The sequence below is a fragment of the Ailuropoda melanoleuca genome, chromosome 6, assembly GCF_002007445.2.
Source record: "Ailuropoda melanoleuca isolate Jingjing chromosome 6, ASM200744v2, whole genome shotgun sequence".
Classification (NCBI taxonomy): domain Eukaryota; kingdom Metazoa; phylum Chordata; class Mammalia; order Carnivora; family Ursidae; genus Ailuropoda; species Ailuropoda melanoleuca.
In genome coordinates, this window is record NC_048223.1 from 95,466,466 (window position 1) to 95,485,803 (window position 19,338).

General features: G+C 38.0%; 1 protein-coding gene across 6 annotated transcripts in view; it reads right to left on the reverse strand.

Moving 5' to 3' along the window:
* Positions 1-19,338, reverse strand: part of IDE (insulin degrading enzyme) — a 110,317-nt gene that overhangs the window by 35,099 nt on the left and 55,880 nt on the right. For 5 of the 6 annotated variants that reach the window (XM_019796278.2, XM_002916104.4, XM_034662960.1 and 2 more), the window contains exons 6-13: positions 15,574-15,686; positions 14,725-14,887; positions 13,941-14,033; positions 13,425-13,516; positions 11,950-12,030; positions 10,040-10,143; positions 3,417-3,519; positions 1,060-1,182 (exon numbers count right to left, since the gene is read on the reverse strand). In XM_019796278.2, the coding sequence (XP_019651837.1) occupies positions 1,060-1,182; positions 3,417-3,519; positions 10,040-10,143; positions 11,950-12,030; positions 13,425-13,516; positions 13,941-14,033; positions 14,725-14,887; positions 15,574-15,686 (872 nt within the window). Of the gene's footprint in view, positions 1-1,059; positions 1,183-3,416; positions 3,520-10,039; positions 10,144-11,949; positions 12,031-13,424; positions 13,517-13,940; positions 14,034-14,724; positions 14,888-15,573; positions 15,687-17,643; positions 18,192-19,338 lie in introns of those variants that run through there. The other variant, XM_034662962.1, reaches the window with a different exon arrangement.

The window sequence follows — 19,338 nt, forward strand, 5'->3', positions numbered from 1 at the left end:
CCACTAAGCCAGGCATGACCCTGGTGGTGCGAGACTTCTAAGTAGGGCTCCCTCCCTTCCACAGCCCCCACAGTTCTTAACTCCCCCAAATCAACTCTCCACGGCTCCTACCTTCCACAATTCTACCTGTACACTTGCAGTTTTGTTTTCTCAGTCCTCAGACTGATTTCTTATGGTGTTCAGAATGATCTGATATTTATCCAGCTGTGTTTGAGGGATGAGGCAAGCTTAGGTCCCCTTACTCCTTCGCCATCTTAACTCCTCCCTTAAAATGTCATTTTTAAAGAAAAATGGTTGTCTAGTTAATAACCTAGTTGCTTGAGATAAATTTCAAGTTTCTAAACACTAACTCTCATCTCACTGCGTTAATCTGAATGTTAGGTCCTTTGAAGAAAAGAAAAAGAAAGATGTATGTCTACTATGGTGAGTTTAGAAAGAGAATTTAGGAAAGAAGATGTGCAGTAATAATTTGATCCATTTTTCTACACAATTTACTCAAGGTGTGAAAAAATGACACAAAAAGAACATTCTGGGGGGGAAAAAAAGCCCCATTTCTCAATCACCATTCTCACTAGCTTATTAACTTCCTAAATTCCTTGTTCTCATCAATTTCCTAAAGCCATTCTAACAAATTGAGCATTATTTTTAAGGGTAGGAAATCCAACAGCTTCCCTTGGATATGCCCTCTTGCAGGGTTTAGAAATTCTCTTTATCTCTAACTTTCATGATGCGGTGCAAATCAACTTCTTTACTCAGTCTTCAGTGAATATGGAAAGTACGCTGAAAACTTTCAGATTTGTGGTTGAAATCCAGACTTAACTTTCTTTTCTGCAAAGAAAATACCCTAGATTCTGAATTGTTTAGTAGTTTGTTTGCTTTAACTTTTCTAGCCTTTTAATATTCCTTGCAGTAATTCTTTCTACAACTTTCTGGTAGCTCTTAGGATATGAGCCCCCAAACCCAACATAGTACCAAATGCAAGAAATCATGTCTCCAGTTCCTTCTGAGTGTAATAGTTGTATCCACTATATTTAAAAATCACCGATTCTAACATGTTACCTTAATAAGAGAAGGGTATGGTGTCGCTTCTTTTTCTAACGATAAAATCTCAAAATCTGTAGGAATAAATTCATTCTTTGTTGGAAGTTTAAATTTCCCATTCAGGTCAGCATTTTGCCATTTCTGGATGAAAAACAAAAAACACACACAAAAGCAATAAAGTTGGATTCAAAAGTTTAAAATAGTCCTTTTGCTTAATATCTAGGCAAATATTAAGGGGATAAATGTTATACAGCTTTTCTTTTCCACTCCCAAGATCCACTGATGGCTTTTCGTGAAACTTGAGCTGGTCTCTCTGTTACTAATCAAGATTTTGTACTTATTCATCTTTCCTCTTTACATATTTCCAAAATGGCCAGGTGAGGCTAAGGGCCAATCTGTGACTACAGAAACCTGAGAGACCACTTGGTCCATATGAAGATCGCGTTGGCTTTAGCTCCTTAATAAAGGAAGAATAATCTGTACAGGGATATATTCCTGCAACTGGTAGATAATAGGTCATTTACAAAAGAAATAAACTTTCAGAAGCACTAAGTTACCTCCATGTATGCCCTGAAAGCTAGACTAAAGAGGCTTCCTTCACTTCAGTACTGCTCCTTAAGGCCTGGTCCACAACTGTCCCAGATGATCACGTGAATCTCTAGGTAAACCAGTAATTCAAGCACAAGGTCAAGAAAAAGAGGAGTCTAAGCCTGGGTTGTGCAACACGGTTGATACAACCTGCAGGTTGGATGTGCTCGATGAGCTAGTTCTAAAAGCTAAGTGGGACAGATCACAGGTCAGTGATTGTTGAATTCTTATTTATAAGACTTCATTATTTAAAAAAAAAAAAAAAAGCAGCCAAGTGCCAATAATCCCGGGTTCAGTAATGTAGCCTCCAGATGATCTAGCACAGCCTTGCTGCTTCTACAGTTCTATTTTGGTCCCAGAGTTTATGTTTTTTGGCACTGGGATGGTGGGGATCTTGGCCGTATTATGAATAGCAGCTTAGGTCTCCCAAATGGCCAAATAGTAGGGGCTGGGAAACAGTAAATAATTTCACTGCTAAGCTCCCAGATAAATTGGGGTTGTTTTATTTTTAATTAAGTAAGCTCTACGCCCAATATGGGGCTTGAACTCACAATCCTGAGATCAAAAGTCTTATGCTCTACTGACTCAGCCAGCCAGGCGCGCCCCCCAGATAAATTTGTTTAAAAAACATTCCTATTTAGGGGGCGCCTGGGTGGCTCAGTCAGTTAAGCGTCTAACTCTTGGTTTAGGCTCAGGTCATGATCTCAGGATCGTGAGATAGAGCCCCACATCAGGTTCGTTCCCTCTCCCTCCCCCCGTCCCTCCCTCCACTTGCATACTCTCTCTCTAAAATAAATAAATAAATAGATAGATAAATAGACAGATAAATAAAATCTGTAAAAAAAATTCCCACTCGGGGCAGGTTTGCTGTCATCAGAGTTTGGTGAATAGGGTTTCTCTTTTGTTTTAGGATTAATTCATGGGAGATCAGCATTGCTCACAGTTTAGCTAGATGGATATTTTCATATACGAAAGGGCTCCAATGTTCTCTTGTGCTGTGAATAGGTCAGAGAAGGACCAGCAATGATTTTCTGAAACTACTTCTTCTTTTTTCTGTATTACACAGGTACACTTAAGAAATGTTCATTACTCAACTTTAACTAGAATTGAGTCAGAGCAAGGCTTTCTGGTGTCTTCCCACAGATAAGGGACACAATCTCAAAGATATGGTGACAATGAAAACCAAAAACAAAAAACAAACCAAAAAACTAGACAGTAGGTAAGACTCAAAAAACAAAAATTGGACTACTAATGTATGGGATAGCAAACTATCTAAACACACCTGTTTTGAAACAAATTCTAATTTCCTTACACAGACAAAAAGAGCAATGAGACAATATGAGGCATACGATACAGCATCTCCTGAAGTGAAGACAGCATGAATCCCAGAGACTGTTCCCACCTGTACACAAAGCACGACCGTGAGGCCTTTGGAGCTCTTGTATCTGTCTTTCATGCTCTCTACTTCCATCTCTTCTTGCCTGTTCTGATGCCTTTGCTTCTCTGTGTACTTTGGACTTCAATGATCTTTGACTGCATGAAGCTGGGAGTCTGCTGTCAGCCCTGCTGACCTAACAGACACATGAGAAGGTGGCCACAGTGCCATTTCTTCATGCAAAAACCTCAGCTCCAGCTCGCCAGCTCCTTGTTCCCTTTGCTCAGGACAGTACAGACAGCTGCGAGCCATCATTATTGATGCTCGGGGCCGTGAGTTGATTGATCCGGAGAGCTCATGCTCTCACGTGTCCCTCACACATGAAGTTTATTCACAGATGAGCAAACCCTACCTTAATGACTTCATCTGGTACAGCTTCTTGCTTGTACTGGGTTCCGTACCACTCTTCTGTGCGGTCAGTTTTTCCTTCAAAGGACTTGGAAACTATTGCAACCCTAAAGGTAAGCAGAAAAAACAAACACTATAAACTCCTCCTGTATACATACATTTATACAACCTGAGTCATGAAAATGTAAATAATATCCAAGAACATGGTGGGTATCTAAGACCCAGTAAATCCAATAAGGCTTAGTCAAAACAGGCAATCAAGTATAGAGGTTTCTGACCGTGGTCTCTGTTACCCTTGGGTTAGAGCCCTTCATTTTTAATATGAAAAACTGAATGCAGGACTCTTGTAGGTAATGCTACTGACTAAAATTTTAAAAGAAGAGTAGCTAGGGAAAAAATGGAACAAAGTGAGTTGAAAAACAGTCTTTAAAAAAGCAAAACAAAGTATTCCTTCCCAGGAACAGCTGAGACCCAGGGTTAACAAAAATGGCTATAAAGCCCCACCCTTGTTGGCTCATCCAGATATCCAAAAAACCAAACACACTTTTATTATTATTTGTTAAGTTTGCGCTCTACGGTTTTTTCCCTGCCAGAGACTACCATCAAATACATCTAGTACATGTACATTGGCCTTCGTAAAGGAAACAAGACCAAGAAACACCTCTCCTATGTTCTGGTTTGTTAAAAGCTTTCATTGATGAGCAGACAGAATAGCCCAGAAGAGAAGTCAGAAGGAAAAAAAAAAGTTCAGGGAGAGAGGGTAGAGATAAAATGACGTCAAAAGATATGTGAACAGAAGATTTACAAGAAGAGTAGCAAAAGCAGTTCTTTCTGTACCACAGCAGAACTCCTGTCCCCGTGCAGGGTCACCAGGGACATTTCTGCCTCTGCCACCTTGTAATTATCAAAGTGGGAATCACTGCTTTCCTCTCAGCAGACTCGATGCCAGCCTGGGACCAATCCTATTTGAATCCTATGTGGATAAAGAAGCTCTAGGCCAAGAGCTTTGATGGCTTGCCATGAAGTCAGTCCTGTCACTGATCCCACTTCTCCTTAATGTCTCAATTCAAATAACAAGGTCTATGTTTGTTCCTACTTGTTCTTACCCATCCTCTCAGAGGTTTGGTTCTAGCCTCTGAATGTCTGCCTCGCAGATGAAAACTCCCCTCTACTGAATACCCACCCATTTTCCAATGTGCTCCTGCTCCTCATCGGACCTTCGCAACTTCAACGGCTGACCATCTGAACCACTGTCTGTTTCTTATTTATTCTAGAGAAAATACTCTACCCTGGTTAGCTGGACTTGGTCTTACTGCCCGCTTTAGGGTAGAGATAAGCAATCTGACTAACCCACCTGTTAGTATGGCTGATTAATCTCCCAGCATGGTATTCCTGATCTGGCCTAGCTGCCTCTGACCACTACCAGTTCTAGAAAACATGCTAAATAAGAATATATTCCATAGAAACATAAGAAGGAATCACAGGGCTTAATGGATGGAAGAGTTCTGTTATCATGTCCAGAAGAAGTGATCCATGTTGGCATTTTGAGAATTCCTTTTGAGGTGTACAGGTAGAGTGTGTATAGAACTCACATGGCCACATGAAGGGCATGTAATGTTTGTTATGGACATTCATTCAATACATGACAGAGCCTGCTAAGACTCAGCCCCAGAAAGTGCTTCTACTCCTGCTGACTTCCTAAAAAATGAATGGACTGATTCTCAAGGAGAATTTTGAAAATTGTGTTAGGAAGTAAAATAACCTACAGACAGGTGGTATTACCATCTTCTCTTCCATGAGGTGCCTGATTTTGGACAAGTCTGTTACGTAGATGGCTTTGGTCTCCCTAAATGACAGCCCACATATCAGAATAATGTACAAGCGATTGATGACAACTTGTGAACATTGAAGCATTCATTTAGCAGTGGACATGGTGCCTGAAACAAGAGCACTTTAAACTCTGTCCTGAGAAAGTGAAAAAAGCTCAGGGAAAGCTGCCAGATGCTTTGGAGGATGAATTCTGACAGAGAAAGCAACAGACACTGGAGGCTGCTCAGTAATGCTCAGGTTAGAAAGGGGGAGAAGAGGGGAGATTGGTCAGGTACAATCCTAAGGGATTTAGATAGCTGTATACCACAGCAAAGTGACGGGTAACATGCGAAATGCTACCCTAAGCAAGTAAATATGAAATAGATGAACACAGTTCCCTCAAACAAGGCAAACATCAAATACTGGCCTAACAAAGAGATACCTTTGCAGAACAAGAGCTAGTGTATCACTGAGGAATTTAACATACAGTGAAAGACTACTTAAAAATAAATTATAAAAAGTAAGCAAGGGGAGTAACAGAAGAGACAGAGTATATACACATCAAACCTACATAGAAATCTACAAACCAGAGTGTGAAAGTACAAGAGACTTAAGTTAGGAGAAAAAGAGAGAAGAGAAGGCCCAATAATCTAAGTATGCCACAGAGAGCTGCAATATATTTAACTGCAGACAGCTGAGAAAAACTAGCACAGATATGGTCGCATCCTCAGACTACCTGCTGGAAATCTAATTACGCTTAAAAATAATCTTGATGAGTTTTTTAAGTGTGTTTGTGTATGTGTGTGTGTATATGTGCGTGTGACAATGCTATTCTTTAACTCTATCCACAAACTGACTGCTGATATGGTACTAACATGGTCCTTGGAAAAAGGAGAGAAAAACAACTTCTTTTTATACTGAAACTTACAACAGTGAAACAGTGGGCTAGAATGATTGTCCACCACTGACTTCAGTCAGCCATTTAGAAATGTTCAGAGGAAATGAACAGCTGTTGAAGCTGGACAGGACTCATTCAGAAACAATAAGTATCCTGACTATAGACATTAAAAGGGAACATGGCTCCTCAGATATGAATTCTCATGAGACTTTTGCAAATAATCCCTGAGAGACCAAAGGTGGAAAGACATCCACGAATGAGGAGAGGCTTCAAGGGTAATTGTGATGAATTCAAACAAAATTAGTAGAGAGGGTATAGCTCTGGCCATCAGAAACTTGGATTCTGGTAAATACTCTGACTCATGTTCTTTGAGATCTTGCCAAAATCACAGTTAAGATCTAAATTAGGCAAGTCTCTGGGCTTCAGTTTCATTACTTTTTAAATAAGGATTCTAAGTAGATGAACTCTAGCCTTCCACTAGAAGAATCTACAATATCATGATATCAAATCATATTTTCAAAAGACATGCCTCAAAGAAGAAAGTACCAAAGCCAAACTTAAAGAATTGTGACCGGAAGGCCGCAGTGCTAAAGAAATTGAGGTTCATGAAAAATGCTAAAAAAAAAAAAACAAAAAAAAAACAAAAAAAAACACCACTTTTTAAAAGGGTTTTTAAAGAAAGAAGAAATCAAGAAAGGTTAGGCTAAAGGCTTAGAGAAGTCAACCAACTTTTGTTCAGCCCTTGGTAACTTCAATCTGAAAAAAACACGGTTCTTACCTTAAAGGACCTCATAATCCAATAGGACACAAGACCTAAAGCAAAATGTGATACACTGCTCTCAGGTTGGCAGATGACAGGACTACTGACCTCTTATTTATATTGTTTTTAGAAAAAACATGGGGTGGGGTGGGGTGCCTGGGTGGCTCAGTCCATTAAGCAGTTGCCTTCGGCTCAGGTCGAGATCCCAGGGTCCTAGAGTCGAGATCCCAGGGTCCTGAGGTCGAACCCTATGTTGGGTTCTCTGCTCAGTGAGGAGCCTGCTTCTCCCTCTCTCTCTCTGCCCTTTCCTCCGCTTGTGCGCATTCTCTCCCTCAAATAAATAAAAAAAATCTTTAAAAAAAAAAGAGAAAAAGAAAAAACATGGGTCTTTAAACTGCAAAGGTGGACCAAACAACAGAAAAAAAAAAGGGGGTTGAAACCCAGGCCAGGATTAATGCGTGAGCCAGCCAAGTAACTCAAATGAATTCACATCTCCAACGCAGATTACTCATATTCTCTGATGCTTAGGTAACTAACAAATCCCATAGGATCACTGCCCACCACCTTTTAGAAATATTGGAGGAAGGAAAAGAGGCAGAAGATGGAGATGGAGATGGACAAATGCTCTAATTTTCGGAAAGGGAAAGGAATGGAGCCTAAAAAAGCATAAGCCATAGGCACTGACTTCTCACAAAATTCTAGTCAACTGTCAGACTACCAACATTTAGACAAGAAGACAATATCCTAGGACCTGCATGGATTCAGCAAGAACTTCTCCTAAAAAAAGATTTACTTATGACTTAAGCAGGGCATATGGCCAAGACTCTATAGCTGTATTTGTAGATTTAATTTGGCAAAATGGAAATCCTGTCACATAGTACAACAGAGATGAACCTCAAAGACATTATGCTAAGTGAAATAAAGATACATTGTATGATTCCACTGGTATTAGGTATGTAAGTAGTCAAATTCATGAAAACAAAGTAGAATGGTGGTTACCAGGAGATGGTAGTAGGGAAAAAAGAGGACTTGCTGTTTAATGGGCACAGTTTCAGTTTTATAAGGTGAAAAAGTTCTGGAGATCCACTTCACAACAGTATGTATATATTTAATATGAATATAATACTGAATTACACACTTAGAAATGGTTAAAACTGTAAATTTTATGTGTTTTTTTTTACCACAATAAAAAAGACATCCTCTGAATGTGTGGGCCTATTTCTGGACTCTGTCCTATTCTAATGATTTCTTTTTGATCCTCAGGCCAATGCACAATGTTGTAATTAACATAGCTTTATAGTTAGACTTCAAATCCGGTAGCTTGAGTCCTCCAACTTTTGTTTTTATGTTCAAGAGTATTATGGCTGGGCGCCTGGGTGGCTCAGTCGGTTAAGCATCCGACTCTTGGTTTCAGCTCAGGTCATTATCTCAGGATCCTGGGATCCAGCCTCCCATTGGGCTCCAGGCTCAGCATGGAGTCTGCTCAAGATTTTCTCTCCCGATGCGCTCCCCCCCCCGCCCCTGTCCCACCCCACACTTGCTCTCTAAAATAAATAAATCTTAAAAAAAAAAAAAAGTGTGTTATGGATATTCCAGGTCCTTTGTTTGCCCATGGGTATTTTGGAATCAGTTTACCAATTACTAAAAGGCTACTAGGATTTTGATCGTGATTACACAGAGCCTAGGAATCAGACTAGAGAGAATTTAAATAGCAAGCCTCCTAACAAAGTCTTTAATTTCTTTCAGCACTGTTTTGTAGTTTTGTATGTTGAAGTCTTGCTTATCGTTGATTAAATTCATTCCTATTTATTTTACATTTTTGTTGCTATTGTAAATATTTTTCTTTCAATTCTGAAATAATTACAAATTCATGGAAAGTTATAAAAATAATGCAGGGAGGTCCCATGTACTCTTCACCCAGTTCCCTCAATGGTTACATCTTACATTAATTATAGTAAATACCTAAACTAGGAAAATGGTATTGATAGAATGTGTACGTAGGGTTAGTTCTATGTCATTTTATTGTATTTATCACACTGTATCACTACCAATAATAATTCTTTTAATTTTCCCATCGTTTGTTGCTAGTACATGTCTGGAAAAGTGCAAACAATGGTAACTAGGAAAAAGACCTTTGATGGAATAGTTCTGTCAGAAGGGTTTTTCTTCTTCAAAAATTTCTACCAGATTGTTGATTTTATTCATAAAATGACTGTTCCAAAAAACGTATTTACTCAATCTCCAAGTTCCCAGGAGAATTTTGGAAATATGTGCTTGACAGAGGAGAAAAACAAAAAATGCAAAATATGTGTCCCTTAAGTATATTCCTGGTATTATTTCACTTTGGAAAACATGGGTGAAATTCAATTTTAAGGCAGAAATATCATGGGATAGTTCATAAGCTCTTTAGGGCTGAACCTCCTCTAATAAGAATATCTGTTCCTGTAAGAGCTCCTCCAACTTTTGATCTCCTGGTTAATCACTGGTCAGTAATCCTTACTTCCACTTAAGAAAAAAGAGGGTGTTCTCATTCTTTATGAAGTCAGATATGTAAGCTGATATCTTGGGTATTTGAGTTAGGATGAAGCCAGGTTAAGATGATCTATTATTACATTTTATTCATGATAATGAAATTATGATTAGGTTTTTTTTGAAGATTTATTTATTTATTTTAGAGAGAGAGAGAGAGTGTGTGTGTGTGTGTGTGTGTGTGTGTGTGTGTGTGTGTGAGTGGGAGAAAGGGGGGGAGGGAGAATCCTCAAGCAGACTCCCTTCTGAGCATGAAGCCTGATGCAGGGCTCGATCCCAGGACCCTGAGATCATGACCTGAGCCAAAATCAGGAGTCAGATGCCCAACCAACTGAGCCACTCAGGCGCCCCTTGTTTTGTTTTTTTAAAAAAGTCTTCATGTTTTAGAGATCCTGCCTCAAAATCATCTAGAGTGGAGGGAGGATGAGTGAGGAGAGGTGGTTAAAGATAACAAAGGCTGGTCATGTACTGATTTGCTGATGTTTGCTATTGGTTCATTATACTATTCTTTCTACTTTAATCATGCTCGATAACAAGTTTAAAAGCACTTTACTTCACAATTCCAAATTTTCAACTTTTAATCATTACTGAAAATTTAGTATGTAGCAGTAAAATCTGTGAAGTGACTCACCGGACATTTTCTGGTCTGAGTTTATCGAGAACCATCTCTATTAAGTCAGGTCTAAATTCTTCCAGTAAATATTCAGCTGTGAGCACTTCTTCCAGGGGATAATACTTATTAAAAGGAAAATAAATAGATAAATAAAATGTGCAAGGCTACTATAGAGTCTAACTTACTAAGCAAACTAATTTCTAACACACTGAACCCATTATTTTACACCCCCCCACACATCCTCCTTCAATTTAATTTTACTCCACTGGAAAAATTTCTTTCTTCTTTCTTACCACACTTGAAGCAGTTTCCTGTTGCAGGCTGATTTTGTGGTTAATCCCCAAATACATTTACATTATTGAGAGCAAAATCGTATTTTTTTCAGGGAAAAGTGTAATATTTCTGGCTAAAAATTGAATACTTGTTAATGAAGAAAATTTGATAGTGAAATGCTGACACCTATAGGATTCTTAATATAAAGTACATACATTTTTATAAACAGAATTTCCTCTCAAATTTCTATGATTGAAATCAGAAAAGCATTTAGAAAGTTCTTATGGGGGGGGAATGGCTTATATTTTCGGCTACTGAAGAAAAATAATGTCGAAGATATTTTTTATTAGTAAAAGCAACTTCCATTATACTGAGACAGACTCATTCATTCATTCAACAAATATTTAATGCACATTTACTCTGTGCCAGGCAAGACAGATACGATGTCCCTGCTCCCTACGGAGCTTATATTCTTTTTTTTTTGCATACAATAATACATTTAATAATAACAATAATTCATATGGGGATTAAGACTCAAGGCTGAACTAAAATACAAAACAACAACGAACATGTATGTTAGGAGAGGGAGTGACCAGAGTTTTAAAGTTTTTTGATTTTTTTTTAAATTCCAGTATGGTTAACATAGAATGCTATATTAGTTTCAGATGTATAAATACAGTGATTCAACAATTCTTTATTATTACTCAGTATTCATCAAGGTAAATGTACTCTTAATTCCCTTCACTTATTTTACCCAAGGAGCATATATTCTAATTGGGAGGGAGGCAGACAATAAACAGACAGTGTCATTATAGTGATAGGTGCTATGAATTAAAAAGGGGCAGGGCATGACTGGGAGGTCAGGGAAGGTCTCTGTGAGAAAGAGACACCTAAGTGAAAACCCAAACGACAAGAACCCAGCCATGCAAAGACAAGAGAGAAGAGAATTTCAGGTAGAGAAAACAGCAAATGTAAAAGGTCCCAAGAGGGAGGAATAAACTTAACACTTGAAGATTAGGCAGTCAGGCAGCTAGTACAACTGGAGGGGAATGAGAATGGGGGAGATGGGTTGGGGAGTTATATAGAAAACGGTTAGAGAGACAGGCTGGGGCCAGATCACCTTGTGAGCCAACATGACATTTTGGATTTTATTCCAACTCCGACAGGAAACTACTGAAGGACTTGACACAGAGAAGAGAAACAATCTGATTTTGGTTTTCAAAAGATTACCAAGGCTGGAAAAATAAACTATAGTGTGGAACAAGAGGGAAAACAGAGACCCCAGGTAAGAGATTATAATGGTAGTCAAGGCAAGAAATGATGGTAGCTCAGACTAGGGTGGTAGCAACAGAAATGGAGAAAAGTAGATGATCTATATAGCTTTCACATAATAAGCATCTGACACATTGTAGAATTGAAAAATATTTAAATCCACAAAGCAAAATGCCTCTGTAATGAAAAATATTATAGATAATAATTTTTAGGATGATGAAAATTAAGATTTTAAGCATGGTTTGACATCAGAGTTTGCCTGGTTGCTACAAAGTCTAAAGTTTTATACTTCAATTTTTATCATTCATGTAGTACTAAGGTAATATATGCAGGATCATGGAAATACTCTACACACCAATGTATACGTAAAATAACAAACTTACATGCAATATTCCTGCAATCTTAGAGGTATAGCCCCGTGGCCTCTCTTTATCTTTAAACCTAAACGCAACAGCATTCAAGTCCTAAAATGGAAAATTAATCCAATTATACATAAGTCAACTACTATTTAGAAATACTTTTTTAAAAAATGTTCTTTCTTTAGTGTTTAGTTTGCACCACAGACTTTCTACTCCATATTTAACTTTATCAGAAAAAATCAGCTATGCTTGATTTAGAAATGCACAGAACATGAATGAAGATAACCAAAACAGAATATGATTCTTTAGCCTTAATTATTTAAACTATTAGTCAAAGAATTAGGAAAACTGTGGAAGAACCTTCCAAGATCAACAGCTGTACAGACGATCATTTTGTTGACCCATTCAGAGAACTGCACCCAGATTAAAAGTTTCTGTCGTACGTTCCACAAGCACAGAGTATCCCTTTAAACTTTAACCTAAGTAAAAAGGATTTCTCTCATCCTAAAATACATTTCAGAATTTCAATAGACCTTACATATAAAGTACATATCTTTAAAAAACATTTAAAAGAATGCTTTAAAATTCTGGAAGGGGCACCTGGGTACTGCAGTTGGTTGAATGTCCAACTCTTGGTTTCGGCTCAGGTCATGTCTCAAGAGTTGTGGGATCAAGCCCTGTGTCTGCTTAAAACACTCCCCCTTCCTCTGTCCCTCTCCCCTGTGCACTCTCTCTCTCAAATAAATACATCTTAAAAAATAAAAAAAATTCAGAAAGACAGAGGACTTTTATTAAAAAATAATAAGAGACAGCCAGGCTTTTCCATACATACAATAATAAAACCACTTTTAAGAACAAAATCATATATACAACAATTCACAATTTCTTTGAAAGTTCACTATAGATTTTTGTCAGTAGATCTGAAAATGACGAGGCTTACAAAGCTTCAGGCGAACAGTAAGGTACACCGTGAGAGCTACAAGCTCAAGAAACTAATGGCTTTCTTCTGAGCGACAGAAAAGCAATTTCTTTTTCCCTCCAAAAAAAGGCTACTTGATGCCTTAGCCCTAATTGTGCCCCAGGTAGCTAATCAGAGTTGTACAACTAAGCCTTAACTAAAGCTACTATGAATCGCAAGATTTTAGAGTTTAAATAACAACAGAAAAACCCTGGAACTTTAAAAGTTTCATTGGGCCCTAAAATTTTTTTTTAAAACATTTATTTATTTATTTGACAGACAGAGAGACAGTGAGAGAGGGAACACAAGCAGGGGGAGTGGGAGAGGGAGAAGCAGGCTGCCGGCTGAACGGGGAACTCGACCGGGGAACTCGACGTGGGGCTCGATCCCAGGACCCTGGGAACATGACCCGAGCAGAAGACAGACGCTTAATGACTGAGCCACCCAGGCACCCTTCACTGGGCCTTAAATTTAAATTAATTCACATATGTATGTTTTCTGAAAAATTTCCTTAAGAAAAATGTTGGTGAAACAAGCTTACCTTGCACTCTTGGAAAACCCATTCTTGAGGTCCTTCTGCACGTAGCTTCTGAATGTATTGAAACATGTGCAAAATTATATCTTCAACGTGTACTGGAAAAAAGGGGGACACTTAAAAACCATTCAGTCCTTGAATCCTTCAAAGCAGTGAGCTCACTCCTAGGGTAAAGTCAGGTAAGTAGAAATGGAGTCCTCACCTCCCTGAGATAGGTTTTAGAGTTCCACACATGGCCCTCCAGGCTCTGGGACATGTGACAGAAGGGATTTTGGGGAAGTTAATGAGTCAATGAAAAGCCAAGTACACATTTCACAAGTGCAACATAATGACAAGTCGTTAAGGAGGAAAAATCACCATGAAATGAAGGCCAAGTTGCACATGAAAAATACAACGGATGAATTGTGTGAATTAGAGGTTTTATGGCTTTACAACATAAAACAGATCCACAGCATTAAGAAATTTTTAAAAATGTATCATAAGAAGTTAATTTTCATTAAAAGCCTAAAGGTCAATACTTACATAATCCTTCCTCAGTCAGGTCCACATTAATGATAAAAAACATAAAACCTCGGGCTCCCTCCTTCTGTCCACCAACTAGAGTATTTACCCAACCTGTAATATTCAAAGGAAATCAAAACAAGATTATATGTGTGGCTTCCTTTAGGACAAAGAATGTTCTTTTTAATTTATGCTATATGTTCCCAAGATAATAGAATGGACCACTTGCAGAAAAGAGCAGCAAAAATCGGTTCAGAAAAACGGTTTCAGACACTGTGGAAGACTGAAGGGATTTTTGGGGTTGGGAGGTTTCCTCAGGACTCTTCAAGTCAGTTCCCAGGCAAGAGTAAACTACCATGCTTAAGTGTTACATAAAAGCAGAGCCTGAGTTGAGAGGAGCCTTGGAAATCATCTACTGACTAGACCCTAGGACAACCTCTGGTCTGATGGATAAGAGCAGGAGAATAAATTATGTGTACCATTATTGTACACAGATGGTAAAGAATAACCAACATGAGCTTTTACTTTTGAACCTCTCTATTATTTAAAACATGCAGCACAGTATCTTTTGAAAAATCTAAACTTCGTTGCACAATACTGAAGGGTAAAACAAATTAAGGGGGAAGAAACAAACCAAAGCAAAAAAAACAAAAGCACACTAAGAACCACCACCTCACTCTCCCATAAACCCAAAACTGTCTCATCCAAAAATGTTCCTTCACACAAAAATATCTAGGAGAAAACGAGAGCCAGAGTAAAAGGATGTGGGGTACTACCCTCAGAAGCTGATGCCCAAAAGACTTACCCTTTGATTTAAGTTCTGATAACAGACTTCCAGGACCTTCATGACCAATGAGATGACCAAGATAATGGCCAGGATTTGATTTGTAGTATTTCTGAAGGTCAGGTATGGGAAATGTCACATATAGATTCCTAATATCCTTAATGGGTACTATCTTGTAAAGTTGCTGGGGAAAAAAAATCAAGAAAGATTAGCTATAGCAACTCCTACTGAATAAAGGATTTATAAACTATGAAGAATACAAATTTTCATGGAAAAATGCCAAATTCAAAAGAGAATCAATTGCCAGAGAAAACTGTACTGACCACAAAGAATAACTGGCCCGGGCTCTTTCTAAGTGGACTCTCATGACAGTTGATGTACAGCCCATGTCCGGTGCCAGATATGCTTGCCTTCTGGCACTGGAGAACAGCCTCTCCAGTTTATCAAGGCTGTAACTACCAAAACTACTTTAAGTATGCAAAGATCAGATATATATTGATATTTTTTTGGTGATACATATCCCTAATAAATGTGAAACTGATTCAATTATCCAAACAAATATTAAAAACTGTATAAACAGGAGCGCGTGGGTGGCTCAGTTGGTTGGGTACCCACTTTGACTCAAGTCATAGTCTCCAGGTCCTGGGATTGAGCCCCGCATCAGGCTTCCTGCCCCATGGGGAGTCTGCTTCTCTTTCTCTCCCTCTGCCTCTCCCCACCACTTGTTCTCTCTCTCAAATAAATAAATAAAATCTTTTTTTAAAAAAGGGATGAATAAAACTTTCAAAATTTTTCATCTACTCTTTGGTAAACTAGGCATATATTATGTTCTTGAATTAAAAAAAATATATCAGAAATACATGCACTTACTTTAAGATGTTCTTCTTGGAAAGGGTGTTCAGGAAATTCTGGCAGTGGGACATTTTTGTTCTCAACTTCAGAAAATAACTTTACCACCAGATCAGTCAAGTCGTCTAAAGATTCTGTAAGAAAACAGACAATGAAAACAGAACTTAAACTAATCATAACATGACAGGTAATATTTAAAACCTTAAGATCATATATACATATATAAAATCACTACATTGTATACCTTAAGCTTACACAATGTTACATGTCAATTATATCTCAATAAAGCTAAACAAAACCTTAGGATCTCCTGAAAAACCTTCGGACTATTAAAAAGAAAACCTACGATTTTTTTTAAAGCTGCATCTGAAGAAGTTGAAGCACTCTGTTCAATCCCATCAGTGCCTGTGTAACTTCTAAAGCTAAGCAATACTGATAATGATTATACCGCACAAGTGTCTAGCTCTGTTAAGTTTAAAATCTGTTTCACAAATGTTGTCTTGCAATAAATTTAAAACATGTATTAAAAACAGTAATAGAATAATTGGCTGCATTTGGAAAACTATTTAATCTACGATTGCCCACAGGCACAGACTAAACCATCAGCTGATAGATTATAACATATTACTTTATAAATAGACACAATCTAAGCCCATTGTTAAAAGTCAAATGTTAGAGTCTGTGAGTGATTCTGTGGGGAAAGAGTACAAAATGGTAAAAAGAATCCTGGGTGGGGAGACTAGAGGACTTGGATCCTAACCCTGGCTTCACCAACCGCATCAACTGACTACCTGGACAACCTGGTTAACTGCTTCAGGTTCTATAAAATGAGAACACTGGGTGAGATGATCCCAAGTCCCTTCCAAGGTCTAACATTATATGATTCTGTATCATGATGTGCCAAACTCATTCAAAGACTTGTAATTGTTGGTAGAATGATATAGCCACTTAAGTTATTCTATGTTATCACCTACCTTTTTCTTTTATAAACAGTTATACCTGAAAAGCTTATAAAGATGTATAATATGTTCACTGCAGCACTGTTTATAACAAAAACTGGAAATGACCTAAACATCTATGAGCATGTGAAGACTGTGAAATGTCTATACATTAGAATTTGATGCAGTCACTAATAAGGGAGAGATCTCTATGTGCTGAAACAAAAATATCTCAAAGCTCTCTTTAGTGAAAACTGCAGGCAATCTCAATTTTTTAACGGGCATACTTCTATGTGAGTGTATTAACAAAATCCCATTTTTGGAAGTATAACAAGAAATGACTTAAGGTGAGATTTTTGAGGAGAGGGCATTGTCATCACAGGATTGGAGGAAAAAGAAAAACTTGGCAGCCAGGTGCCCAAAAGGTTATCTTTTCATAAACAAGATAACCATTCACCTTGATTCTGTCTCCTCAAGAACAGGTTATTTATAAATGGTATAAACATTCATCACCTGTTACTGTCAGGAAGCACTTAGATCAAATAAGAAATTTCCCTTGATATTCTATGACCCATTTTGAACTTTTCCATGAACTCTTTAAAGTGCACTTTATCACTATTTGAGATTTGCCTTTATATAGTACGAAATTCTCTTTTAGGCCTATGAATGTAGGCGTTTGCACTTTACTTATTAAATGTACATATTTTTATTTCAATTTTTTTTTTACATGTACTCAGGACCTCTAAATGTCCAGAGCCAAATACAGGGCAGACCAGTGGCTTCTTGTTAGATGACAAGTAAACTCAGGAATGGAGTGGGTGTATTTGGAGCAAGGGATGGCAGAGATAGCTTTATGCACAGATGGAACATGTGACCTAAAACAAGGTGGGCAGTAAACCAAGGTGGATCAACCTGAGGTGCTGGCAACAGCGAGGCCCTTTATTGAGCAAGGTTCTACCAGGTGTGCCTTTTGATTATTTGTACCCTAAAAGTGTAAGTGTACAATGTAGCTTTTTAAAGGTACAGCAGCTCTATGATACTGCAGTCAGTCTTCTCCACTAAGCAGTGCGCTACTGGAGATCAGGGAACTGAGTCCCTTTCATCATTACATCACGAGGACTTGGCAATCCCAGTGTCTGTACTTGATAGTTACCTATTTGCCAAGTTTCCAGGTAATTAGTGCTGCCACAACTAGAGGGATGGTCCTGTGGGAGAACAGAGAAAAACCTTTTTGTCCCTTTGTGACAGAGATCCTTCCACATGGTTACTCTTTCTCTCCCCTCATCCTAGAAGAAGGAGCGGATTTTCTATTAATCCTCTGAGAGATCCTGTTTCCTCCTCATACCTCTTGTGCTGCAAGGACACCTCTCCCAGGCCGCTCATCAAGTCCACTGAAGTTAGCACAGGTCAGTCACACTAGGAGAGTGATGTGTATGCAACCGGCACTGAAACATCTGTTTCTTTCAGACACGCTCTGTCACGTCCAGTAAACAGGGAACAAGGAAGGCAAGCCTCCTGCCTGATTCATCTGTTGTCATTATTACTTGCCCCATAAGTGCTTACTGAAATCAAGCGTTTTTCATCTCAATGTAACACAGACAAAAATATTCCAGGACGAGGCTCTAAATACCAAGTGATATTTAACATTCTAGAACTAGCTACTGTTAGCAAGCACACAGAATTATAGATACACTTTTTATTTTATTAGGTTCACTCCTTGGACCCATTTTATATCCTGGTTCCTATTACCAACTTAAAATATATATAGTTGTTTATTTTCTACTTACAAATGTAACATGTGCCAAAAGTAGAAAACTAACAACAAATGTAAAAAGAAGGAAAAAGTCGCTCATAATCTCGTGATTATGGGATGCTAAAAGTAGCTACCATTTATGGAGCATTTGCTATGTGCCAGGCACCATGCTAAACACTTTTGCATTATCTTGATTAAACCTCATAACTGGTAATGAGGTAGCACATCTGCATTTTAAAAATGTAAAAACTAGAGTTCAGAGATCTGAAGTAGCTCAGTTAGCTCAAGGCCACACAGCTAAGTAGGTGGTATACCTGGACTTCAAACTCAAGCTCTAAGAGTCTAGAGCATGAGTTCTCAACTACTACACCACATTAAATTTCTAGTATATGTTTTCCTATTTTGTCTTATGTCTATACCATATATGTCTATTATAATTTTTTATAAATCCCCAAATGGATCATATAGCACACAGTTTTTACAGAGTGCTTTTGTTTTCCATTGGACATATATTTTCCCATGTTATTAAAATGCTGTCATAAAATTATTCATTCATTCAATATATATTTACCATATGCCTATGATGTGTCAAGCACTAACTCAGGCACTGGGGACAAAGCAGTGAACAAAACAGCTTCTATTCTCAAGTAAGTTACTTTCTAGTATGGTAGCCAATGATAAACAAATACTTACTATGTCAGGTGGTAATAAATGTTGTAAAGAAAAATAAAGGAGGTAGGAAAATAGAAAGTGGGAGAAGAGATGCAATTTTCTATAAGATGCCCTATTACATAGCTATAACATCATTATTTAACCCATCTTCTATTAATGAACAATCAGATCATTTCTAACTTTTCACTAATACTATACTGATAGAAACATCCTAGTGCATCACCTCTTCGAACAACTGTGGTTATTTCCTTAGATTGCATTTCTAGAAATAAAAACATTCTTTTTGAGGGTGATGCACCTTGTTAACCTGTTCTCCAGAAAGTCTAGAGCAATTGCATAAATTGTGTACACCATCACCAATATAAAAAGGCACTGCTCCTCCATAATGAGTACTGCTTAAAAACAAGAACAAAATTATGGTAA